Source organism: Choloepus didactylus, chromosome 5, assembly GCF_015220235.1.
Source record: "Choloepus didactylus isolate mChoDid1 chromosome 5, mChoDid1.pri, whole genome shotgun sequence".
NCBI lineage: Eukaryota > Metazoa > Chordata > Mammalia > Pilosa > Megalonychidae > Choloepus > Choloepus didactylus.
Window position 1 is genome coordinate 5,567,814 of NC_051311.1, and position 24,378 is coordinate 5,592,191.

General features: G+C 37.6%; 1 protein-coding gene across 1 annotated transcript in view; it reads left to right on the forward strand.

Moving 5' to 3' along the window:
• MLLT10 (MLLT10 histone lysine methyltransferase DOT1L cofactor) overlaps positions 1-24,378 on the forward strand; it is a 290,669-nt gene that overhangs the window by 96,480 nt on the left and 169,811 nt on the right. Inside the window, 1 exon segment of the mRNA XM_037837708.1 lies at positions 6,070-6,124. Coding sequence (XP_037693636.1) covers positions 6,070-6,124 — 55 coding nt within the window.

Below are 24,378 nucleotides of genomic sequence, written 5' to 3' on the forward strand. Positions count from 1 at the left end.
CTCTGTCATTTTTTTGCTAGTTATTCAAAATATTCTTTGGGAGGATGGAATCTTTTGGCTCCCTTAGTTTTCAGTTAAAAATTGGCCATCAGTCTAGTCACACTTTGCTGTACACAGAGTGTCATTTTCTTTTGGCTGCTTCAAGACTTTTCGCTTTAAGTTTGGTTTTGGTTCTTTGACTACTTGGTGTATATTGAGATTCTTGAATGTGTAAACTTATCTTTCATCAAGTGGATACAATTTTTGGCCATTATTTTTTCAAATTGTTTTTCCTGCCTCATTTTTTTCCCCTTTGCTGCTTTTTTGGCCTCCAATTACATATATCCTAGACTGTTTAAAACTGTTCATTAGTTTCCTGGAATCACACAATTTTTGGCTTTGTTTTTCTTTCTTTTTAAGATTAGATGCTATCTAACCAATGTATCTTTAGGGCTACTGACTCTTTCGTTTTCATCTTATTCTTTGGTTGAGCTTGTCCTGCGATATTTTCACTTACTGTATTTTTCAGTTCTAGAATTATTAATAAAGTTTTCCCTCGTTTTCAAATTGCCTACTTCATTCATTACAGACCGTTTTCATTGATCTCAAAACATTTAGCTGTTTTAAGGTCTCTTTTTGCTAATTCCAACATATGTTTTATCTTGAGGTTGACATTTGTTGATTGTTTCTTATCTTTTGACTGATTAACATTTCCTCGTTATTTATAGGTGGAGTATCTTGGTTGTCTTCCAGATGTTGCGAATGTTTTTTGTGGAAACTTTGGATTCTATTATATTTGTCTGAAGAAAATTTGTATTTTTTGCTTCATCAAGAATTTCATTTGGTTTTACTCAAGCTGCCTGTTTCATCTTAGTTCTTATTTCAGTTTTGTTTTCTTAGATGGGCTGATAGCCTGCCTTGTTCATGTATCATTCATGGGCATTTTGAGAGTTTGGCAGAGTCCATGAACAAAATTTTGGAGAGTCTCCTGTTGGCTCTCTCCCTTTTGAGATTCAGACCTCGCTTTCCAGTAGCTAAGATTGCCCTCAACTGCTGCTTCTGAGTCTTCATGCAACAAGACAAGAAGAGCCACTGTGTGTTGATTGTGGCTTTTCACCTGGCTAATAGTCAGGAAGAGTATGAAACTTTTCCTGTGTTGGTCCCTGCCAGGTTTTGCCTTTCTACCAGGTCTGCCCGTTTTTGTTCACTGCCTGTTCGGGCTTGCTAAAGCTGCTGTTATGCAAAATGCCAGAAATTGACTGGCTTTTATAAAGGGGGTTTATTAGGTCACAGATTTACAGCTCTGAGGCCATGAAAGTGTCCAGACTAAGTCATCAACAAGAGGATACTCAGTGAAGAACTGCTGATGGCATCCAGAAAACCTCTGTCAGCTGGGAAGGCACGTGGCTGGTGTCCGCTGGTCCTTTGCTCCTGGGTTGCATTTCAAAATGGCTTTCTCCAAAATGTCTCTGGGCTTCTGTCTCTCTTAGCTTCTCTCTCTCAGCTCCTTTGCATCTTTGCTTGTTCTCCCAGGGCGTTTCTAAGCATCTGGTGGTCCTCTCTTAGCTTCTCCGGGGTAAACTCTGGGCATCATCTCTTAGCTTAGCATCTCCAAACGTCTTTCTGTCTGCATCTCCAAGCATCTGGGTCTGTGCCAGCCCTTCAGCTCTCTTAAGGACTCTAGTAAAAGACCCACTTTGAATGGGCGGGGTCCCACCTCCATGGAAATAATCTTATCAAAAGTTCTCACCCACAGTTGGGTGGGTCACATCTCCATGGAAACAACCTAATCAGAATACCCTATCCATTATAGGTCTGCCTGCACAAGATTGCATTAAAGAACAGCTTTTTATGGAGTACGTAACAAGATTCAAACCAGCACACTGTTCATTATCAGTATGTAGCTGTCAGTTTGTATTTTGTTCAGAATTTATAGATGTTTTATGTGTTAAGATTTTCTCGTACGCTTACTCAGCTGTGTTGGAAATGGAAGTTTATTTTATCATGGATTTACAACTATTAGGTACAGTTGTTTTTACTGGCTTTAAACTATTTCATCATTTGCCAGCAGGAACCTCTTTAGGTTGCTACATTTTCTTTTTGGATGTGACTCTAGTAGTCTTTCATAGCTGACTTGCTCTGATAGATGGGAAAAGATGGCCCTGGCTTATCTTGTAAAATTTGTGCTCCAGACCTGGAATCTTCCATTTCTCCAGGAGTCTTGTTTCTTTGGGAAACATTTGGAGACCACAGCTTGGGCACTAGGAGTACTCATTTCTACTGTGATGCTCATGCATCTTTCAAAACCATGACAAAAAATAGGTTAACTTTGATTGATTTTTATCATTTGTTTAAAAAATTACAAAATTATGATAGTAAATGCTTTATCCTACAGATAATTTTATGCCATAATTAAGTAGTTTTATATAATATGAGGAAGATCAGACTTCAACTTTATCCTTCTTCTTATTAGTCTATAAAACCTTGGCCATTATTTCTTGTTGTAATATAATGGTGGCCACAGTCTGGATAAATCGGTATAGCTGAATAGCTGAATATAATATAGCCAAGTACAGCCACGCTTCCTTAGAGTCTGTTTTTGGGTGAGCGTGAGTTGTTGAAGTATTGAGTCTTATTCCTTGGCAGAAGAATCTAGTTTTTGATGTCTACATTATAAACATGGAAAATAGTTGTATATTTTCTTACTGTATCTTTGATTTATAAAAGAAAGAACCACCCTGTATAACTTTTACTTGTTCTGCATTATTCCAATAACAGGATTTTTTTCTTGTGTTAAAATTTGGTGAGATCTTTAATGTGGGCTTTTTTTTTTTTTTTTTTTTTTTTTTGTCTTCTTATATTCTATATGCCCTTTCACAGGACCTGCTTGTGCCCTCCGGCACTACATCTTACTCACTAAAATAACAGACTGAGGAATTCTGAGAGTAACATGTTTAGCTGTATTCTGCCCTATTAAATGTTTCAGTTTGGATTGGTTTACTGTTATCTGGAGCCTCTTGTCCAGGCTCCTTTCTTTTCCTTCCCATCCAAGCTCAGGATACTGCCTTCTAATTGTAACCTAACCTTCTTTTCCTTTTCCAGCAGTCATTTCCCCCTTAAACTTCCTGTATGTCTGTTTTTATTTTGGGGGAGGCTCATTCCTATTATGTAGTTACTATGTAATGATGTATTTCTATAACATTTTAAATTATAGAAGAAATATTTAGGAATGCAATAATGAAATAAATTCACTCATAATTATATCTTCCTTACAGTAGTCTGCTCTTTTGCTGTTTTTGGTGTGTTTTCTTTTAGCCTTTTCTTCTATGCATTATTTCTTGATTTAGTTAAAATCCTCATGAACATAGCAGTACATTCCTCGTTGTACCGTTAGATTTTATAAAATTTTTATAGTGTTAAACAGCCATTTAAAATATTTTTGTAAGTATACTTTTTCTAGTTCTGAAGTATATAAATGATACAAAAATGGCATAGTAATTTAATAAATGTTTAGTTCTATCAAATTATTTCTTTTGGCTCTCCAGAAATGAAGTAATTGAGTCAGTATTTATTTTGATTCATATTGCTAAATTGGTCTCCAGAAGAATTGAACTTTAGTGCCATCAACAGAATATGAAAATAAAATGCTCACTGCACCCTGACAATCAGGGATTATCTTTCTAAAAAAATTTTGCTAACATAATGGGCAAAGACGCCTATCATTTCTTTGTGATTTTTATGTTCATATTTCTTGGGTTATAAAAGAGGCTAAATGTTTTCTCATATATTTGTTGCATTCATTCTTTTTATACAAAATGTTTTTAAAAAACTACTCCTTTAAATAGTCTATTCTGGTGTTTTTCTTTTACGGAAGTTTTAAATTTCTTAGGCTTGATTATTAGTAATTTTTGTTTTTAGTTCTTATATTGAAATTATCTTTCAAACACTTTAAATTTATATTAGTGATCAGTAGAATGTAAGGGTCAAATCTGGATTTTCTCTTTCCCAATTGCTAAACAGTGATTCTTGCACCTGTTGATTCCCAGGGCCTAATCTGACTCTGGTCTTAGACTTGATATTAGATTTAGTTATACTTTTATGATCGGCTATTTTCTGCCCCTTTCACAAAGTAAAAAATGCAACTAACCATATTTTTCCTGATGAGGGAGGTTGCTATGTGGCTTAGATCCAAGTTGTTCACTGCCTTTAGCCTTCCATCCCTCCTTCTATCCATCTTTTGATTTATTTTTTGAGTGACCGTGTCTGGTGACAGTGCTGATGGTGGGGTAGCAGCCGTGGGATAGAGGATAGTCTAGACTCTGATCAGCAGATGGGATGGAGCTTACAGTCTAGACACTGACTAGTGGACGCTGATCAGCAGCCCTGGGATGGAGCTGACCGCCTAGTGTTGAGGCAGTGGCCTTGAAATGGAGCTCATCATCTAGGTGTTGGGGCAGGGCCGTGGAATGGAGCTCATTGTCTAATGGAGATGAACAGAAATGCATAAATCATTAAGTGACACTTAACCTAATGGAGGGATACACAGAACCCTTCGCTGAGGAAGTGACTTTAAGCAGAGACCTTAGGGATGCATAGAAGTTAGCCAGCTGAGGGAGGGTCAAGGTAAAGGACAGTAAATCCATTTAGAGTAAAAACAGCACGTTTAAGGGCTTTGAAGCAAGAATAGGCTTCGGAGTATTTATAGAACTGAAAGGAAAAAAAGAATGGCACAGAAAAAGAGATGGAGAAGAGAGAGAGAAGGTTGAAGAGATAAGTAGGTGCTAGACCTTCTCTGGAAACCAAAGGGTTTTAAGTGGGACCTTTTCAAGCTCCCTGTTATGAAAAATAGATTGGTGGGGGTCAGTTAAGAGAGAAACTGGTGAGACTGTTCAGGAGGTCACGTGAGGAAGGCCCTGTTGAAAGATGAGTAAGTGTCTGTAGTTAGGAAGCTTTGTATCATGGTCTGAAATGCTCAGAGGACAGATCTGAACTAAACTTTGAGAGTCAGTGGTGGATCCTTGTAATTTAGTTGTAATGGAAGATCTGGAAATGAATGAGACTGCCTAAAGTTTAACATAAAATGAGAAGGCCTCCTAGGCCAGCACCCTGAGTAACTGCAACATTTAAAGTTGGGTAAGGTGTTTGCTGAGGCACTGTCAGATTGGTGAGAGGGAAACCAGGAGAGTGAAATCCTGGAAGATAAGAAATAAAGGATTGCATGGTTTATGTTTTGTGTACTTAGTTTCATCTTATTTTCCTAGTTTTGATTTTCCTTTGTAATCTATTTATATTACTACATTGTATGCTGCATAAATCCTTTTGGGAACGATGTAGGGTATAAATAATAACTATTCAGATGTGACCTTCTGGAATATGTTCTTCATAGTAAGACAATGTCAATGAAACTTAATGTTTACTATTTATATAATGATATCTGTCCTGTTGCCCAATGGTAGTATTGACTTTTGTTTATTTCTGGTTTTAAATCACGGGGATGGTAAAGAGAGGGGTCTACAGTGCCTTTTGGGTACCATTGTGTGTGAATGATAAGTATAACTAGGGATTGGACCAGTCCCTTCCTTCTGGAAGGGGGAGGTCAGCACAACTGAGATAATACTTCTCCTTCAATCAGTATTCTAAATTTTTGAGTTTGGTTCTTTATTTTTTAGGAGAAAGCATACCTAACTGATCACAGTATGCCTAGCTGATTTTAGATAGACCCTAAAGGGATATAGACAAATGTTGAAAACTTTGCCCCAGCTCTATGTGAGAGAATCTTGTTGTTTTAATTAATGAAAAAAAAAATTTTTTTTTAAGGTTTGGGGCTGGAATTTAAAAGTTAGGAAGATCACATGTCAGGGAGCATTATTATTTTGGGAAGAATGATCTGAATATTCTTCTTGCCAAATAGCACAAATGCTGCTCCCACATTTTTAATAGTTTTGAAGTTTCAAGGGACGATTTAATTTTTAATAGTTTTGAAGTTTCAAGGGAGGATTTCGTATTTTTGGTAATCTGAAAAATCTCTTTAATTTTGTTTTCTTTTTCTTTTCTTTTCTTCTTCTTCTTTTTTTTTTTTTTTTTTTGTAGAGATGTGAGCTGTGTCCCCATAAGGATGGAGCTTTAAAAAGAACTGATAATGGGGGTAAGTGCAGTGATGCTTGAAAAAAAGTTATTGAAAACTGGGTTGGGGAGTGAGTATTTAAAAATAGCTGGTAGTTCATATTATTTTATAAAATAGAGTTTATTACTCAAATATTTTTAAACAATAGTGGCCATAATTTATGAATCCTTTCTGTGTTGAAACAGATAATTTTTCTATTTTGTGGGCAAACTGAAGCATTGGTTATTTTATATAGAGTGCCCTATATACTTCTAATTAAACTTTTTTTTAATGGATACAGTTTCTTGCTTCTATTAGAAATTATTTTAGAAAAGTAACCAGTTTGTTAGAACTAAATCTGTTTTTTTCCAGATTCTTTCTTTTTCTCTTACGTGTATCTAGAGACAGATATTTCCAGTGAGTGGTAATTTCAGCCCCCTGAAGGTCTTTCTTATTGGAATTCCAAGAAATATTGACTCCTGTTTCTAAACTTTGATGTGCTTTTCTGAGGGCCCTTGTGTAGTTTCTTATTTTCATCTCCACTTCTACTTACCTTCCTTAGAGAAATCCGTATTTCGTTACAGCTCAGTACCATCCCATCAAAATTAAGAAACTGATGAGGAAACTCAAAAAGTACTGGTAAAACTACTATTAGCATGCTCCTCCATTTTAGGCAGCCATTCTAGAGTGTTATTGGCATAGAATAGAGTAATGGCACGTGTAAATGGAATGGAAAAAGATGGTGTCTTTGGTTAGCTATATATGTATTTTTAAAATTGAAGGTTCAGACAATGCTTTACAGACACGTCCAAAATTAAAAAAAAAAAAAATTTAAAAACTCTCCCCCACTCCTGTTCCCCATCTGCCTAGTTTCTCAACAACTTTCCTATCACTAAGTAATTGCTGTTATTTGTTTCTTCTTTATCCGTCTAGGTTTCTTTTGCATACACAAGCAAATATGAGTAGATGAATATATATATTTCTCCATATTTAAACAAATGGGTGATTATTGTACATCCTCTTGTGCATCTTAATTATTTTCACTGATTTGCTTATCTTTCCATGAGCAGTAGAGACCTTTCTTTTTTTTTAAGTTCTGAAAATCCTTTTAATTTGACAGCACTTTCTATGAAATTAATAATATATGAAATAAACCTATTTATAGCACCTCTCTCTTTTTAATTTTTTAAATTGTAGAATATAACATATATACATAAAAGTGACAACTTTCCAAATGCAATTTAACAAGTAGTTTGGAGAGCATTCTTTTCTATCATGTTAATCAGTCACCTGTTGATGGACCTTAGTGTTCATAATCTTTTGCTTTTATGATGACTGCTTCAGTAAATAATATAGTATAACCTTAGATACTTGCCTGTGTGTGGGTAAATCTGTAGGATTATTAATTTTCAGAAGTAGGAACTGTTGGGTCAAAGGGATTTTAGAGTTGTAATTTTGATAGATATTCTGAAATTATTCTCCCTAGTGGTTGTGCTAATTTATGTTCCCAGCAGCATTGAATGAGAAAGCTGTGTTTCCATTGGCCTTGGGAGTCTGATAAGTGGAAATTGGTATTTCAGAGTAGTTATTTTGCATTTCTTTTAAAAGCAAAGTTGAGCATACTTTCATGTTTTTAAGTGTTATTTGTATTTTTTTTTTTCCCTGTGAAACAGTCATTTGATTTTTCTATTTGACTCTTGGCCTTTTCCTTTTCGATTTGCTGGAGCTTTTCATAGGATCTCCTCACATACTAGGTTTCAAAATATTTTGAATCATCATGTTAAAAAGGCCTTCCCTACCCCAAAGTTAAAGGAATTTGCTCATGTTTTCCTTGAGTGTTTTTATGTGTCTGCCTTATTTCACTTTGTATACAGTTTTTAAAGTTCATGTTGTAGCGTGTAACAGAACTCCATTACTTTTTATGGCTGAACAGCGTTTAATTGTGTGTGTGCATGCATGTGTGTCTGTACATCACAATTTGTTTTCCATTCATCTGGTTATGGACATTGAGGTTGTTTTGACCTTTTGGCGATTGCAAATAATGCCACTATGATCATTGGTATGCAAGAATCTGTTTGATCCCTGTTTTGAGTTCTTTGGGGTGTATACCTTGGAGTGGAATTCGTGCTCATATTGTAATTCTATTTTTAAGATTTTGAGGAACTACCAAACTGTTTTCACAGTGGTTGCACCATTTTACATTGCACCAACATTATACAAGGATTCCTGTTCTTCTGCATCCTAACCAACACTTGTTTTACATTTGTAAAGATAAATGTAAATGTAAATAGTGGATATCTCATTATGGTCTTGATTTTTATTTCCCTGATGACTAATGATGTTGAACATCTTCTCATATACTTATTGGTTATTTATATATATTCTTTTGAGAAATGTGTATTCAAGTTTGTTGCCAGTTCTTTGATTGTATTGTCTTTTGTGGTTGTTTTTGAGTTGTAGGTGTTCTTTACGTATTCTGGATATTATTAATCCGTTATCAGATATATGATTTCTATGCATTTTCTCCTATTCTGTGGGTTGTCTTTTCACTCTCTTGATAGTATCCTTTGAAAAACAGTTGCTTTAATTTTGATGAAGTCCCATTTATCCTTTTGTTGTTGTTGCCTATGTTTTTGGTGTCATTTTAAATATCCCATTGCTATATCCAAGGTTGTGAAGATTTTCTTGTTTTCTCCCTAGTGTTTTCTTTTGCTAGTTCTTATATTTCTGTTGTTGAGCCGTTTTGTGTTAGTTTTTATACACAGCATGAGGTAGGGATTCACTTTCTTTCTTTTGCATGTGGTTATCGGATTTCCCAGTGCCATTTGTTCAAAAGGACTATTATTTCCCTATTGAGTGGTCTTGGCACCCTTGTCAAAAATCAATTGGCCATAGAGGTATGAGTTTATTTTTGGACTCTCAGTTCTGTCCTATTGGTATATATGTCTATTCTTATGCCATTACCACACTGTTTTTTTTTTAATGCAGTTTTATTGAAATATATTCACATACCATACAATCATCCATGATGTGCAATCAGCTGTTCACAGTACCATCATATAGTTGTGCATTCACCACAATCAATTTTTGAACATTTTCCTTACACCAGAAAGAATAAAAATAAGAATAAAAACTAAAAGTTAAAAAAAAAAAACCAAAAAAAAAAAACCACCCAGATCATCTCCCCAATCCCACCCTATTTTTCATTTAGTTTTTGTCCCCATTTTTCTACTTATCCATCCATACACTAGATAAAGAGACTGTAAGCCACAGGGTTTTCTCAATCACGCCGTCACTCTGTGTAAGCAACATAGTTATGCAATCATCTTCAAGAATCATGGTTACTGGGTTGCAGTTTGATATTCAGGAATTTACTGCTAGCTATTCCAATACACTGAAACCTAAAAAGGGATATCTGTATAGTACATAAGAATGCCCTCCATAATAAACTCTTGACTCCATTTGAAATCTCTCAACCACTGAAACTGTATTTCGTTTCATTTCACATTCCCCTTTTGGTCAAGAAGATGTTCTCAATCCCACGATGCCAGGTTCAGGTTCATCCCTGGGAGTCATATCCTGCGTTGCCAGGGAGATTTCCACTCTGGGAGTCAGGTCCCACGTAGGTGGAGGGCAGTGAATTCACCTGCCAAATTGGCTTAGCTAGACAGAGGGGGCCACATCTGAGCAACAAAGAGGCACTCAGGGGGAGACTCTTAGGCACAATTATAAGTAGTCTTAGCCTCTCCTTTGCAGTAACGAGCTTCATAAGAGCAAGCCCCAAGATTGAGGACTTGGCCTACAACAGTGGTAGTCACCAGTGCTTGCGAGAATATCAGGAATTCCTCAGGTGGAGAAGTTTGATGTTTCTACCTTTTCACCCTGGCCCTCAAAGGGTCTTTGCAAATACTTTTTAATTATCTGCCAGAATTACTCTTGGATGTATCAGAGTTGCATGGTAACCTGTACAAACCAACCAGCTGTCATTTCCTATTCAAAGTTCCATGTAATTATGGTGTTTGAATAAACTGACCATACAAGTTAAATTATTTAGTGTGCTGTAGAAGATATGTATCCTGTACCAAATAAACATCTCTTCCCATGGTCTCACACAGAAGTTTAAGTTTTAAAACACAGTCCCTATTGTTCTTTACCCTTTGGCCTGATTTGCCTTAGTCCTAACCAGATCTGCATCATTCATATCTCTAATTGAAGTCTGGACTCTTTTTCAGCTTTTTTAACAGTTATTGTATACTGACATTCATATCTGCCGAGGTCTAGCTCTGAGTTTCAGGTGTGACACAGGTAACCAAAGTTCCAGGGACTGACCAGGTTATATACAAAGGGATTAGCATCTCAGAATTTGGAGATAGCCATTACAATTCAGGAATAGATGTGGCTGCTTTAAGAGCTTAAAATCTAGGGACCATTACAAAGAGCGTTCCCCTGATAACCGTGCCCTAAGATTCAATTACGAGTTTACACATTGTAATTAGTCCATATTGGTGGGGCATTATAGTGTTTGTCTTTTGGTTTCTGGCATACTTCACTCAAAATGCTGTCTGTAGGATCCATTCACCTTGTTGCATGTCTCACAGCTTCACTCCTTCTCGTAGTTGCTCAATATTCCACTGTATGCACACACAGCAGTTCACCATTCTGTTCCTCAGTCAGTGTACTCTTAGGCCACCTCCACCCACTGCAGATCATGAATACTGCCTCCATAAAACACCAATGTGCAAATGTCCATTCATGTCTCTGCTCTCAGATCTTCCAAGTACATACCCCATAATGAGGTTGCAAGACCGTAAGGTATGGCCCCCACATACTTACTTTCTTGTGGAATACCCACGCTGTTCTCCAGATAGGCTACACCATTCTATGTCCCCACCAACAGTAAATAGGTACATCCCTCTCTCTATGTTTTCTCCAGCACTTTTATACCTATTTATATTTTTTCCTACAATTTTATAGAGATGTACTCACACATCATACAGTCATCTACAGTGTACAATCAATTATACATGCTATCATCATATAGTTGTGCATTTATCACCACAATCAGCATTTGAACATATTCATTACTATGAAAAAAATGTTTTTTAAAAAACAATAAAAAGATAATTAAAAAGAAAAACAAAATGCCATACAGTACAATATAATAGTAAGGTCAGACAACACCATCACTATCAAGAAACCCATATCCCTCCCTGATATCCCTCTCTTATACACATTTAGTTTTGGTATATTGCCTTTGTTACATTTAATGGAAGCGTATTACAATGTTATTGTTGACCATAGACTCCAGTTTGCTTTGATTGTATTTTTTCCCCAATACCATCCCTTTTCAGCACTTTGCGTGGTTGACATTCATTTTTTCTTCCACATTTAAAAGCATTTCTCTGTTTTTACGTTTAGTTACATTCATTGACCACTCTAGTTTTCACTAAGTTATACAGTCCCAGTCTTGATTGACTAACTTTACCTCTGGTGTCATACATGATCTAGCCCTCCTCTTTCAGCTTTACTCACAGACATCTTTGTTCAGTATATTTACAATATTGTGGTACCATCACACAGTAGTATGCTATCTATTTCTGGGTCTATACAATCAATCCTGTTCTACATTCTGTAGTCCTTCAGCATCAAATGCTTGATCTCTACTCTCTATCTCCTGATTACCTGTGTTATCAGCTTTTAGCTCTCAAAGTTTGCTCATTAATGTTAGTTTGTATTAGTGAGACAATACAGTATTTGTCCTTGTGTTTCTGGCTAACTTCGCTCTACTTAATATCCTCAAGGTTCATCCATGTTATTATATGTTCTGTGACTTTGTTCTGTCTTCAGCTGTGCATATTCCATTGTATGTATATTTCACAGTTTTTGTTTATCCACTTGTCCTTGATGGACATTTGGGTTGTTTCCATCTCTTGGCAATTGTGAATAATGCCACTGTAAACATCAGTTTACAAATGTCCGTTCATGTCTTGAACTTTCAGTTCCTCAAGTATATACCTAGTAAAGAAATTGCTGGATCATATGGCAAATCTATACTTAGCTTCTTGAGGAACCACCACACTGCCTTACAGCGTGGCTGCAAGAATCTACATTCCCACCAACAGTGAATAAATGTGTTTCTGTCTCCACATCCTCTCCAGCCCTTGTGATTTTCTGTGATGTTTTTCTTTCTTTCTTTTTTTTGGTAATGGTGAGATATCATCTCATTTTGGTTTTGATTTGCATTTCCCTAATAGCCAGTGAAGTTGAGCATTTTTCTCATATGTTTCTGAGCCATTTATATTTCCTCCTTAGAAAATTGTCTACCCATGTCTTTTGCCCATTTTTTAATTGGGTTGTTTGTCTTTCTATTGTTGAGTTGTAGGATCCTTTTATATATTCAGAATATTAAACCCTTATATTATATGTGTTTTCCAAATATTGTCTCCCATTGTGTAGGCTGCCTTTTTACTTTTCTGACAAAGTCCTTTGATGTATAAAAGTGTTTAATTTTGAGGAGATCCCATTTATCTCTTTCTTATTTGGTTGCTTGCACTTTGGGTGTGAAGTCTAGGAAACCATCTCCTATCACAAGATCTTTAAGATACTGCCCTACATTTTATTCTAAGAGTCTTATGGTCTTTGTGCTAATGTTTGGGTCTTTGATCCATTTTAAGTTAATTTTTGTGTAAAGTGGGAGATAGGAGTCCTCTTTCATTCTTCTGTTAATGGAAATCCAATTCTCTAAAAACCATTTATTGAAGAGGCTGCTCTGTCCCAGTTGCTTTGGCTTGACTGCCTTATCAAAGATCAATTGTCTGTAGATGTGAGGGTCTATTTTTGAACACTCAATTCAATTCCATTGGTAGATATATTTATCCTTGAGAGGTACCGTGCTGTTTTGACCACTGTAGCTTTGTAATATGTTTCGAAGTCAGGTAGTGTGAGACGTCCCACTTCATTCCTTTTTCTCAAGACATTTTTGGCTATTTGCCCTTTCAAATAAATTTTGTTATTGGTTTTTCTATTTCTGCAAAGTAAGTTGTTGGGGTTTTAATTGGTATTGCATTGAATCTATAAATCAATTTAGGTAGAATTGACATATCTATATTTACTCTTCCAATCCGTGAAAACGCTATGTTCCATTTTTTTTAGGTCCTGTTTGATTTCTTTTAGCAGTTTCTTGTAGTTTTCTCTGTATTGGTCTTCTGTGGCATTGGTTAAGTTTATTCCTAAATACTTGCTTCTTTTGGTTGCTATCATGAATGGAATTTTTTTCTTGATTTCCTCATCCTGCTGCACGTTACTCGTGTATAGGAACATTACTGGTTTTTGCGTACTGATCTTGTAGCCTGCCACTTTGCTGTATTCATTGACTAGTTCTCGTAGCTTTGCTGTAGGTTTTTCTGGATTTTCTACATGTAGAATCACGTCATCTGCAAACAGTGGAAGTTATACTTCTTCCTCTCCGATTTGGATGCCTTTTCTTTCTTTTTCTTGCCTAATTGCTGTAGCTAGAACTTCCAGCACAATGTTGAATAACAGTGGTGGCAGTGGACATCCCTGTCTTGTTCCTGATCTTGGAGGGAAAGGTTTCATTCTTTTCCCATTGAGTATGATGTTAGCTGTGGGTTTTTCATATATTGCCTTTATCATATTGAGAAAGTTCCCTTCTATTTTTGTCCTTTGAAGTGTTTTGATCAAGAAAGGATTTTGAATTTTGTCAAATGCCTTTTCTCCATCGATCGAGATGATCATGTGGTTCTTCTGCTTTGATTTATTGATGTGGTATATTACATTAATTGATTTTCTTGTGTTGAACCAGCCTTGCATACCTGGAATAAATCCCACCTCTTTGTGGTGTATAATTGTTTTAATGTGCTGTTGGATTTGATTTGAGAGTGTTCTATTAAGGATTTTAGCATCTGTATTCATTAAGGAGATTGTTCTATAATTTTCTTTTTGGTGGTATCTTTGTCTTATTTGATATTAGGGTGATGTTAGCTTCATAGAATGAGTTAGGTAGTTTTCTCTCCTCTTCAATTTTATTGAAGAGTTTGAGCAGGATTGGTACTGATTCTTTCTTGAATGCTTGGTAGAATTCTCATGTGAAGCCATCTGTTCCTGGGATTTTCTTTTTTGGGAGCGTTTTGATGACTGACTCAATCACTTGTGTTTGGTTTGTTGAGGTTGCGTGTTTCTTCTTGAGTCAATGTTGGTTGTTGATGCTTTTCTAGAAAGTTGTCCATTTCATCTAAGTTGTCTAGTTTATTGGAATATAGTTGCTTGTAGTGTTTGTCTTCTCCTTATCTCGTTTATTTCTGTGGATTCAGTAGTTATGTCTCCTTTCCCATTTCTGGTTGTATTTATTTGCATCTGCTCTCTCTCTCTTTTTTTTTTGTTAGCCTAGCTAAGGGTCCATCAATTTTATTGATTTTCTCATAGAACCAACTTCTGGTTTTGTTGATTCTCTTTATTGTTTTCCTGCTCTCAGTTGCATTATTTCTGCTCTAATCTTTGTTATGTCTTCCTTCTGTGTGCTTTGGTGTTAGTTTGCTGTTCTTTCTGTAGTTCCTCCAGGTGAACAGTTAATCCCTCTATTTTTGCTCTCTCTTCTCTTTTAATATAGGCGTTTAGGGCAATAAATTTCTCTCTTAGCACCGCCCTTGCTGCATCCCATAAGTTTTGCTATGTTCTGTTTTCATTGTCATTTGCCTTGAGGTAATTTACTTATTGGTCTTGAAATTTCTTCCTTTACCCACTTGTTTTCTATGAGTGTGTTGTTTAGCCTCCATATATTTGTGAATTTTACAACCTTCTGCCTGTTACTTATTTCCAACTTCATTCCATTGTGATCTGAGAAAGTGTTCTGTATATTATCAATTTTTTTCTTTTTTTAATTTGTTGAGACTTGCTTTGTGATCCAACATGTGGTTTTTCCTAGAGAATGTTCCATGAGCACTTGGGAAAAATGTGTGTCCTGCTGTTGGGGGTGTAGTGTTCTATAAATGTCTGCCAAGTCTAGTTCATTTATCATACAATTTGCTGCTATCTCAGCTGCTCCACCTGTTCTGGACTGTTGTATTATGCATGACTGGTCACTGAGAACCCCGAAAAGGCTGTTTCATTCAGTTTCTGGCTATTTACCAGCTGCCCTAGAGGAGTAACTAAGTTCTGCACCTCATCACTCTGCCATCTTGCCTATAATGTACCACACCATTTTTTTTTAAATATTTTAAATTTTATTTTGAAATAAATTCAAACTTACAGGAACAGTTGCAAAAACAATACAAAACCCATATACAGAACTCCAGCATACCCCAACCCCCCTCCCGATACCCCGATTCACCAACTTTAACAACCTATCACCCCATTTCTTTCTTTTTCCCTCCCTCCCTCCCTATCATCCATCATCTATTGCTCTGTCTTCTGAACATGAGAGCAAGCTGCACACATCCTTGAACAAACAATGTAATTCACATATGCAATTCCCATGAACAAGAGCATTCTTTCATGCAATACCGTTAAGCGCAGCTAAGAAGTTCAAGAAATTCAAAATTGATACAAAGCTTATATTCTATATTTCCTTTTTCTTTTTTTTCTCCTTATATCCCCACTGTGTACCTTTGAGTCTCCTGTCCTCCATCCTCAGATCCCATCCAGGCTCATCTTTGGCATTTAATTGTCATTGCCTATTTAGACCGTCTTTTTCTTTCTTTCTTTTTTTCTTTTTTCTTTTTCAATTGTGGAAACATATATGGCCTAAATCTTCCCATTCCAACCCCTCCCTAGCATTCCATTAGTGGGATTAATCACATTTAGAATGTTGTAATGCTATCACCTTCGCACCATCCGTTACTAGAAATTTCCCTTCACCTCAAACAGCAACCCTACACTCATTTCTTAACTCCCCATTGCCCCTTCCCCCACTTCTCGTAACCCATACTTGACTTTTCATCTCTATAGTCATATTCCCTGATAATTTCTTTGTGTTCACTGTGGGGCTTAAATTTAACCTCTTAAATCCATAACAATGTTGTTTTTCTTTGATACCAACTTAACTTCAATAAGGACACATAAACTATGTTCCTGTACTCCTCCATTCCCCCACCTTTATATAGTTGTTGTCAAAAATTACATATTTTACGTTGAGTCCAAAACCACTGATTTGTCATTAGAGTTTATGTATTTTATATCCTGTAGGAGGTAAATAGTGGAGTTACAAATCAAATATCATTGACTTCTATTTGTATTCCATTGTGGTCAGAGAATGTGCTTTGACTACATTCAGGTTTTTTTTTGTTTTTGTTTTTTTTTAATTTATTGAAGCTTGTTTTATGTCCCAGCATATGGTCTATTCCGGAGAAAGATCCATTATCACTAGAGAAAAATGGGTGTCCTGGTGATTTGGGATGTAATGTTCTATATATGTCTGTTAAAATTCTCTGTATCTCTCTCTCCTTTCTTTGTTTCTCTGTCAGTAGGGCTCCTTTAGTATCTGAAGTAGGGCAGGTCTTTTATTGGCAAAATCTCTCAGCATTTGTGAAAAATTTAAGCTCTCCCTCAAATTTGAGCGAGAGTTTTGCTGGATAAAGTATTCTTGGTTGGAAATTTTTCTCTCTGAGAATTTTAAATATGTCATGCCACTGCCTTCTCGCTTCCATGGTGGCCCCTGAGTAGTCACTACTTAGTCTTATGTTGTTTCCTTTGTATGTGGTGAATTGCTTTTCTCTTGCTGCTTTCAAAACTTGCTCCTTCTCTTCAGTATTTGACAGTCTGATCAGAATATGTCTTGGAGTGGGTTTATTTGGATTTATTCTATTTGGAGTTTGCTGGGCATTTCTGCTTTGTGTATTTGTATTGTGTAGAAGATTTGGGAAATTTTCCCCAACAATTTCTTTGAATACTCTTTCTAGACCTTTACCATTCTCTTCCCCTTCTGGGACACCATTGAGTCTTAAGTTTGGATGTTTTATTTTATCTGTCATATCCCTGAGATCCATTTCAATTTTTTTGATTTTTTTCTCCATTCTTTCTTTCGTGCTTTCATTTTCCTTTCTGTGGTCGTTGAGGATGCTGAATCGTTGTTCAGCTTCCTCTAATCTTGTATTATGAGTGTCCAGAGTCTTTTTAATTTGGCCAACAGTTTCTTTTATTTCCATAAGATCTTCTGTGTTTTTTATTTGCTCTTGCAATTTCTTCTTTATGCTCTTCTAGGGTCTTGTTTATGTCCTTTATGTCCTGTGCCATGCTCTTCTTCATGTCCTTTATGTCCTGTGCCATATGCTCATTGTGTGATTTTATGTCTTTGATTAATTGTGTCAAGTACTGTGTCTCTTCTCATCTTTTGATTTGGGTGTTTGGGTTTGGGGTCTCCATATCATCTGGTTTTATCACATGCTTTAAGATTTTCTGTTGTTTTTGGCCTCTAGGCATTTGCTTTACTTGATAGGGTTCTTTCTGGATATAAAAAAATAACGATCTCTGAACTTTTTCTAAGTAACCAGCAGATGGCATCCGTGAGTCACCTATTCCCCTCAAGCCAGTTCTCCCCAACTTTGTCTTTGTGGTGTGTGGGGGTCTGATTCTTGTGGGGTTCAATTGGTGCACTAAGTTTGGGTGTGTTGTTGGTGCTCTCTGCCCTGAATGTGGGATGTCTGTGGGTGGTTAGGGAGGCAGGGCAGCTTTAATAATCAAACCTCCCAGGTGTTCCCGGAGATTTTAAGGCTGTTACAAGAGTCTAAGCCTTCATTTCAGTCTTGCCACAGATTGTCTCTGCCGCTGACCCACAAGTCCTTGGTATTGGCGTAGGGACCCTGGGTTTTCCGAGCAGGTCCCTATCCCTGCCGTGCTCTTCCAGGACCTCTGCTGAGGGAAGGCTGTGCCACGTCACAAGTGTGTGCCGGCCTCCAGGGAAGCCCTGGGCTGCTGGGCGTTCCCAGCCTGCTTTAAAGATGGTTGAATGTGGCGTGTTAATTTCCCCCTTTTCACACAGCTCCGGCTTCCCAGCTGCAGGACAATTAGCTGTGGCTGCACTAAAGGCGTCCACGGCCAATATTGTGGCCTGTGCACGGTGCTGCAGGAAAGACTTCCCATCACACTGGGTTTCTTGACGCGGCTCTGGTCTGTGGGTCTGGTTCCGGGCAGGAGCATCCCTAGACTGCTGGGGAGATGTCTGCAAGGGGTGCAGTTTCTTTCTCCTTTTGGCTCCCCTCTGTCCCTCTCTCTCTAATCAGCAGTGGGTGCGGGGAGGGCTATCCTCCATGCCAGACACGGAGGTGTTGGCTACATACAGCCTGCTCCTGCAGTGCTTCACTGCGTGATTCTCACTACTGTATCTGCAACTACTGTATTTTTGTTTGTTTGTTTTGTTTTTTTAAAGAACTAGTCCATCTCCAAGCGCCAACCTGTGGTTTCCCCACACCGAAGCACGGCCGCGGGACTTTCATCCGGCTTACTCGTTTCAGAATGCAGACTCCCGGTTTCACGAAATGCATGCTCCCTGTGAATTTAGCAGACCTTGTCCGACATCGCTGGAACTGGCCTTCTGGGTCACCTTCTGGCTTTTATCTAGTATTTTTCACCGAGGTGTTTTTTTTGCCCTGTCTCACCTAGCCGCCATCTTAGGTTCCCCCTGTACCACACTGTCCTAGTTTGCTAATGCTGCAGAATGCAAAACACCAGAGATGGTTTGGCTTTTATAAAAAGGGGGTTTATTTGGCTATACAGTTAGTCTTAAGGCCATAAAGTGTCCAGGGTAACACATCAGCAGTCAGGTACCTTCACTGGAGGATGGCAGATGGCGTCCGGAAAACCTCTGTTAGCTGGGAAGGCACGTGGCTGGCGTCTGCTCCGAAGTTCTGGTTTCAAAATGGCTTTCTCCCAGGACATTCCTCTCTAGCAAGCTTGCTCCTTTTCAAAACGTCACTCACAGCTGCACTGAGTTCCATCTCTCTGAGTCAGCACGTTTATATGGCTCCACTGATCAAGGTCCACGCCTCCATGGAAATATCCCATCAGTTATCATCTACAGTTGGGTGGGGCGCATCTCCATGCAAACAACCTAATTCAAATGTTCCAACTTAATCCCCACTATTCTGTCTGCCCCACAAGATTGCATCAAAGAATATGGCTTTTTCTGGGGGACATAATATATTCAAACCGGCATATTCCACCCCCTGGACCCCAGAAAAACATATTCTTTCCAAATACAAAATACATTCATCCCACAATACCACAGAAACTTAAATCATTTCAGTAACAATAGTTAAGTACAAGATCCCATCAGAATCAATTATAGTCATGGTGGGTCCTAAGGCATAAATCTCCTTTAGCTTTGGATCTGTGGACTTTGAACAAGTTATATGCTTCTGATATACGAAGGAGGGACATTCATAGGATAAACATTTCCATTGCCACAAGGAGAAACAGTAAGGAAAACAGGGTTAACAGGACCAAAACAGTTCCTAAAACCTGCAGGACAAACTCCATTAGATTTCAAAGTCTGAGAGTCATTAACAAAACAATGTTGCATCCTTGGGGCTTGAGAGAGCAGGAGCCTAACCCTTCCCAAGGGCCTTTTTGGCAGCTGTTTCCTCTCCAAATGCTTGGGTGAGTACTCCAACATATCCACACATTGGGGAGACCACCATCTTGACCCCACCCTCCTCAAACATTGGGGCAGCTCCCAGATTCCTTTCCATTTCCGGGGCACATGCTCAACCACTTCAGAACAGTGTGGTGGCAGCAAGGCTCTCCCCAGTTGCCTGGGAATGTGCTCCAACCTCTTTGGGACCTGAGGTGGCAAAACTCTTCCAGAGCATCGAGGTGGAATGCCTGCCCTTGACCTCCAGGGCAGACTCACCCTTTCCATGCATGTGGGCTGCTCCGCTCTCCCAGCCCGAGACCTCCTAACTCCAGACCTCAACCTCCATGGCTCTGTCTTTGAAGAGATTTTTCCTTTAATTTTTTCCTTGTCTGTCTCCTCCAGTCCAGACCGGCAATGGCTCTGTCTATAAAGATCTCGCAAAAATTCTGTTGGCTTTCTGTGAAGCACACAGGGGTCAAAGCCATTAGACAATAGGACTTTCCACAAATCCTTTCTGGATAATTCCATCTCCAATCTTGGCTTGTACTGAAATGGCGTCTGGGTTCCGTGTTTGGTTACATCCTCACGTTGGGCTGTAGCTTCTGGGATTCCACCCCCTGGAAGCTTGTAACTTTCCAAGCCATCAGCTTCTGGTTTCTTTGAACCCAAGAGTTCAGTTCTAAGTTTCTCTCTCTCCGCTCGCATTTTACTATAAGCTGCAAGGAGAAGCCAGGTTACATCCTCCACACATAGTCTGGAGATGATCTCAGCTAAGTATTCCAGGTTGTCGCTTTCAAATTCTTCCTTCCATCTGACACCAGGACTCAATTTTGCCAAATTGTGTGCCACTTTAAAACAAGGATCACCTTTCTTCCAGTTCACAGCAACACATTGATCATCTCTGTTCAAGGCCTTGTCAGAAGTATCTTTAGAGTCCATATTTCCACAAGCAGTCTCTTTAAAGCAGTTTTGGCCTTCTTTTCTATCAAGCTCCTCACAGTTCTTCCAGAATCTTCCCCTTATCCATTTGAAAAGCCGTTCCAACATGGTTGGTATTTGCAAACTCAGCAGCAAAAGTACCCCACTTCTCTCGGTACCAAAATCTGTCTTTGTCTGCTAATGCTGCAGAATGCAAAACACCAGAGATGGTTTGGCTTTTATAAAAAGGGGGTTTATTTGGCTATACAGTTAGTCTTAAGGCCATAAAGTGTCCAAGGTAACACATCAGCAATCAGGTACCTTCACTGGAGGATGGCAAATGGCATCCGGAAAACCTCTGTTAGCTGGGAAGGCACGTGGCTGGCGTCTGCTCCAAAGTTCTGGTTTCAAAATGGCTTTCTCCCAGGACATTCCTCTCTAGCAAGCTTGATCCTCTTCAAAACGTCACTCATAGCTGCACTGAGTTCCATCTCTTTGAGTCAGCATGTTTATATGGCTCCACTGATCAAGGCCCACCCTGAATGGGCGGGGCCACGCCTCCATGGAAATATCCCATCAGTTATCATCTACAGTTGGGTGGGGCGCATCTCCATGCAAACAACCTGATTCAAATGTTCCAACTTAATCCCCACTATTCTGTCTGCCCCACAAGATTGCATCAAAGAATATGGCTTTTTCTGGGGGACATAATACATTCAAACCGGCACACACACCATTTTGATTACTTTAGCTTTGTAGCAAGTTTTGAAGTTGGAAAGTGTAGTCCTCTAATTTTTTTCATACTCTATCAAAAAATTAAAAAAAAAAAAACATTTCAAACAAAACGAAACAAAGGAATAAGAAGAACAAATAACCTAAAATAAGTACATTGCTTCCAACATGTTCCTAGCATACCCCAAGAAAATTAGCAAACCGTAGTCATTCCTGAGCATTCCCACATCATTAAGATTGCTCTCCATATCTTATCTGTTCTCATTAGATTATCATTCCCCCTTCACTAGTTGTTGTCTAGGTCTAGGTTCCCTACTTTCTACAGTGTAAAACGTTTATTTTACATTTTTCACAGAGTTCACAATAGTGGTAACATACAATATCTCTCTTTTTTTGTGTAGCTTATTTCACTCAACATTATGCCTTCAAGATTCATCCTTGTTGTCGTATGTTTTATGACCTCGTTCTTTTGTACTCCCGCATAGTATTGTATAGTATGCAATAGTATACTGCATAGTATTGCCGCATTGTGTGTGTATACCACATTTTATTCATCCACTCATCTGTTGAAGGACATTTGGATTGTTTCCATCTCTTTGCAATTGTGAATAATGCCACAATGAACATCGGTGTGCAAATACCTGTTTGTGTCACTGCTTTCATATGTTCTGGGTATATACCAAGAAGTGAGATTCCTGGATTGTAGGGTAACTCGATATCTAGTTTTCTAAGGAACTCCCAGACTGTCCTCCAGAGTGGCTGTACCATTATACAGTCCCACCAGCAAATAAATAAATTTGATAACTAACTTTTCCAAGTCTGCCAAGTAAGTTGTTGGAATTTTGATCGGGATTGCCGTGAATCTGTAGATGAGTTTCGGTAGAATTGACATCTTGACAACATGTAGCCTTCCTATCCATCTTTTCAATATTGCTTTGACTGTTTGGATCCTTGCATTTCCCATAGGAATTTAAGGATTGGCTTTTACATTTGTCGTAATTTGATGGGGATTGCTTGAATCTGTAGATAGCTTTGGATAGTAAGGCCATCTTAACCATATTGAATCTTTCCATGAACAGGGGAAGTCTTTCCATTTATTGAGGTCTTTAATTTCTTTTAGCTGCCTTTTATAGTTTTCAGTGTACAAGTGTTTTACCTCTTTGGTTAAATTTATATCTGTGTACTTTATTCTTTTGGATGGTATTGTAAATGGAATTTTTAAAGAAGTTTCCCTTTTAGATTGTTCACTGCTGGTGTATAGAAATACAAATGATTAATGTTTATTAATTGTATATCCTGCACATATGCTGATATTTAAAATTACAGTAGTCTTTTGCATATTCATTAGGGTTTACTATATATAAGATCATGTCATCTGCAAATTGGCATAGTTTTTATTTTTACAGATGCAATGCAGTTTCTTTCAACATCCCCTAGAATTTTATTTTTCCAGAGTAGAAAAATCAATCTTAAAATTCATATGGAAAGCAAAGCTTTCTTACCACTTTTATTTTGCTTCTTTCTTGATTCAGTATTTGGTTGCTGTAACTTTTAATAGTTTTCTAGAATTCCAAAATAATTGATTCTGACAGTTTTTATCCCTTCTTTGATGTTTTTGTGGAAGGATGGGCTCTTAGAGCTACCTAATTCACTTTGCTGTTCTATGCTTCATTTTTTTTTTTTTTTGCAGTTTCATGAATTTTTAAAAATATTTTCTTCTAGTACCATATATACAGCCTAAAATTGTTTTTCATCACATTCAAATATATAATTCAGTCTTGTTAATTGCGTTCGAAATGTCATGTTATCATCAGCATCATCCATTACCAACACTTTTCCATTGTCCCAAATACAAATTCTGTATATTTTAAGTCTTTGCTGCCTATTCCCTACCCTGACCTTGTTCCCTGGTAGCCTGTATTTTAGATTTTGACTCTGTGAGGTTGCTTATTCTAATTATATCATATCAGTGAGGTCATACAATATTTATCCTTTTTTGTCAGCACATTTCACTCAACATGATGTCTTCAGAGTTCATCCGTGTTGTCACATATATTCAGGGCTTCATTCCTTTTTACGATTGAATAATATTCCATTGTGTGTGTGTGTGTGTGTATGTGTGTGTGTGTATGTATATATATATATATATATATATATATATCACATTTTATTTGTCCATTCATCAGTTCATGGACACTTGGGTTGCTTCCATCTTTTGGTATTTGTGAATAATGCCACTATGAGCATTAGAGTGAAAATATTTGTTCAAATCTCTGCTTGTAGTTCTTTGGGGTATATATCTAGAAGTGGGATTGCCAGGTCATATTGTAATTGTATACAGAATTTTCTGAGAAAATGCCAAACTGTCTTCCACAGCGACAGCACCATTGTACATTGCCTCCAGCAAATAGTGAGTGTTCCTGTTTTTCCACATCCTATCCAACACTGGTAATTTTCTGTCTTGTTTTGTATTGTTTTGTTTTTAAATAATTACCATTTTAGTGAGTGTGAAATGGTAACTCATTCTGGTTTTGATTTGCATTTTCCTAGTGGCTAATGATGTTGACCATATTTTCATGTGGTTTGACCTTTTGCATATCTTCTTTGGAGAAATGTTTATCAAGTCTTTTGCCTGTTTTGTATATGATGTGAGGTAGTTGTCCACCTTCATTCTTTTGTAAATGGAGATCTAATTTTTCTCACACCATTTGTTGAAGAGACTATTCTTTACCAATTGAGTGGCCTTTTCATTCTTTTTCAAGATGGCTTTAGCTATTTGGGACCCCTTACCTTCCATTATAAATTTGATGATTGACTTCCATTTCTGCAAAAAAGGTTGTTGGCAGTTTGATTGGGATAGTGTTGAATCTGTAAATTGTTTTGGGTAGTACTGATATCTTAACAATATTCAGTATTCCAGTCCATGAACACGGGCTGTCCTTCCATTTATTTAGATTCTGTTTGATTTCTTTTAGCAGTGTTTTCTGGTTTTCTTTGTACAAGTCCTTTTCATCCTTGGTTAGCTTTATTCCTAAGTATTTGAGTCTTTTAGTTGCTATTG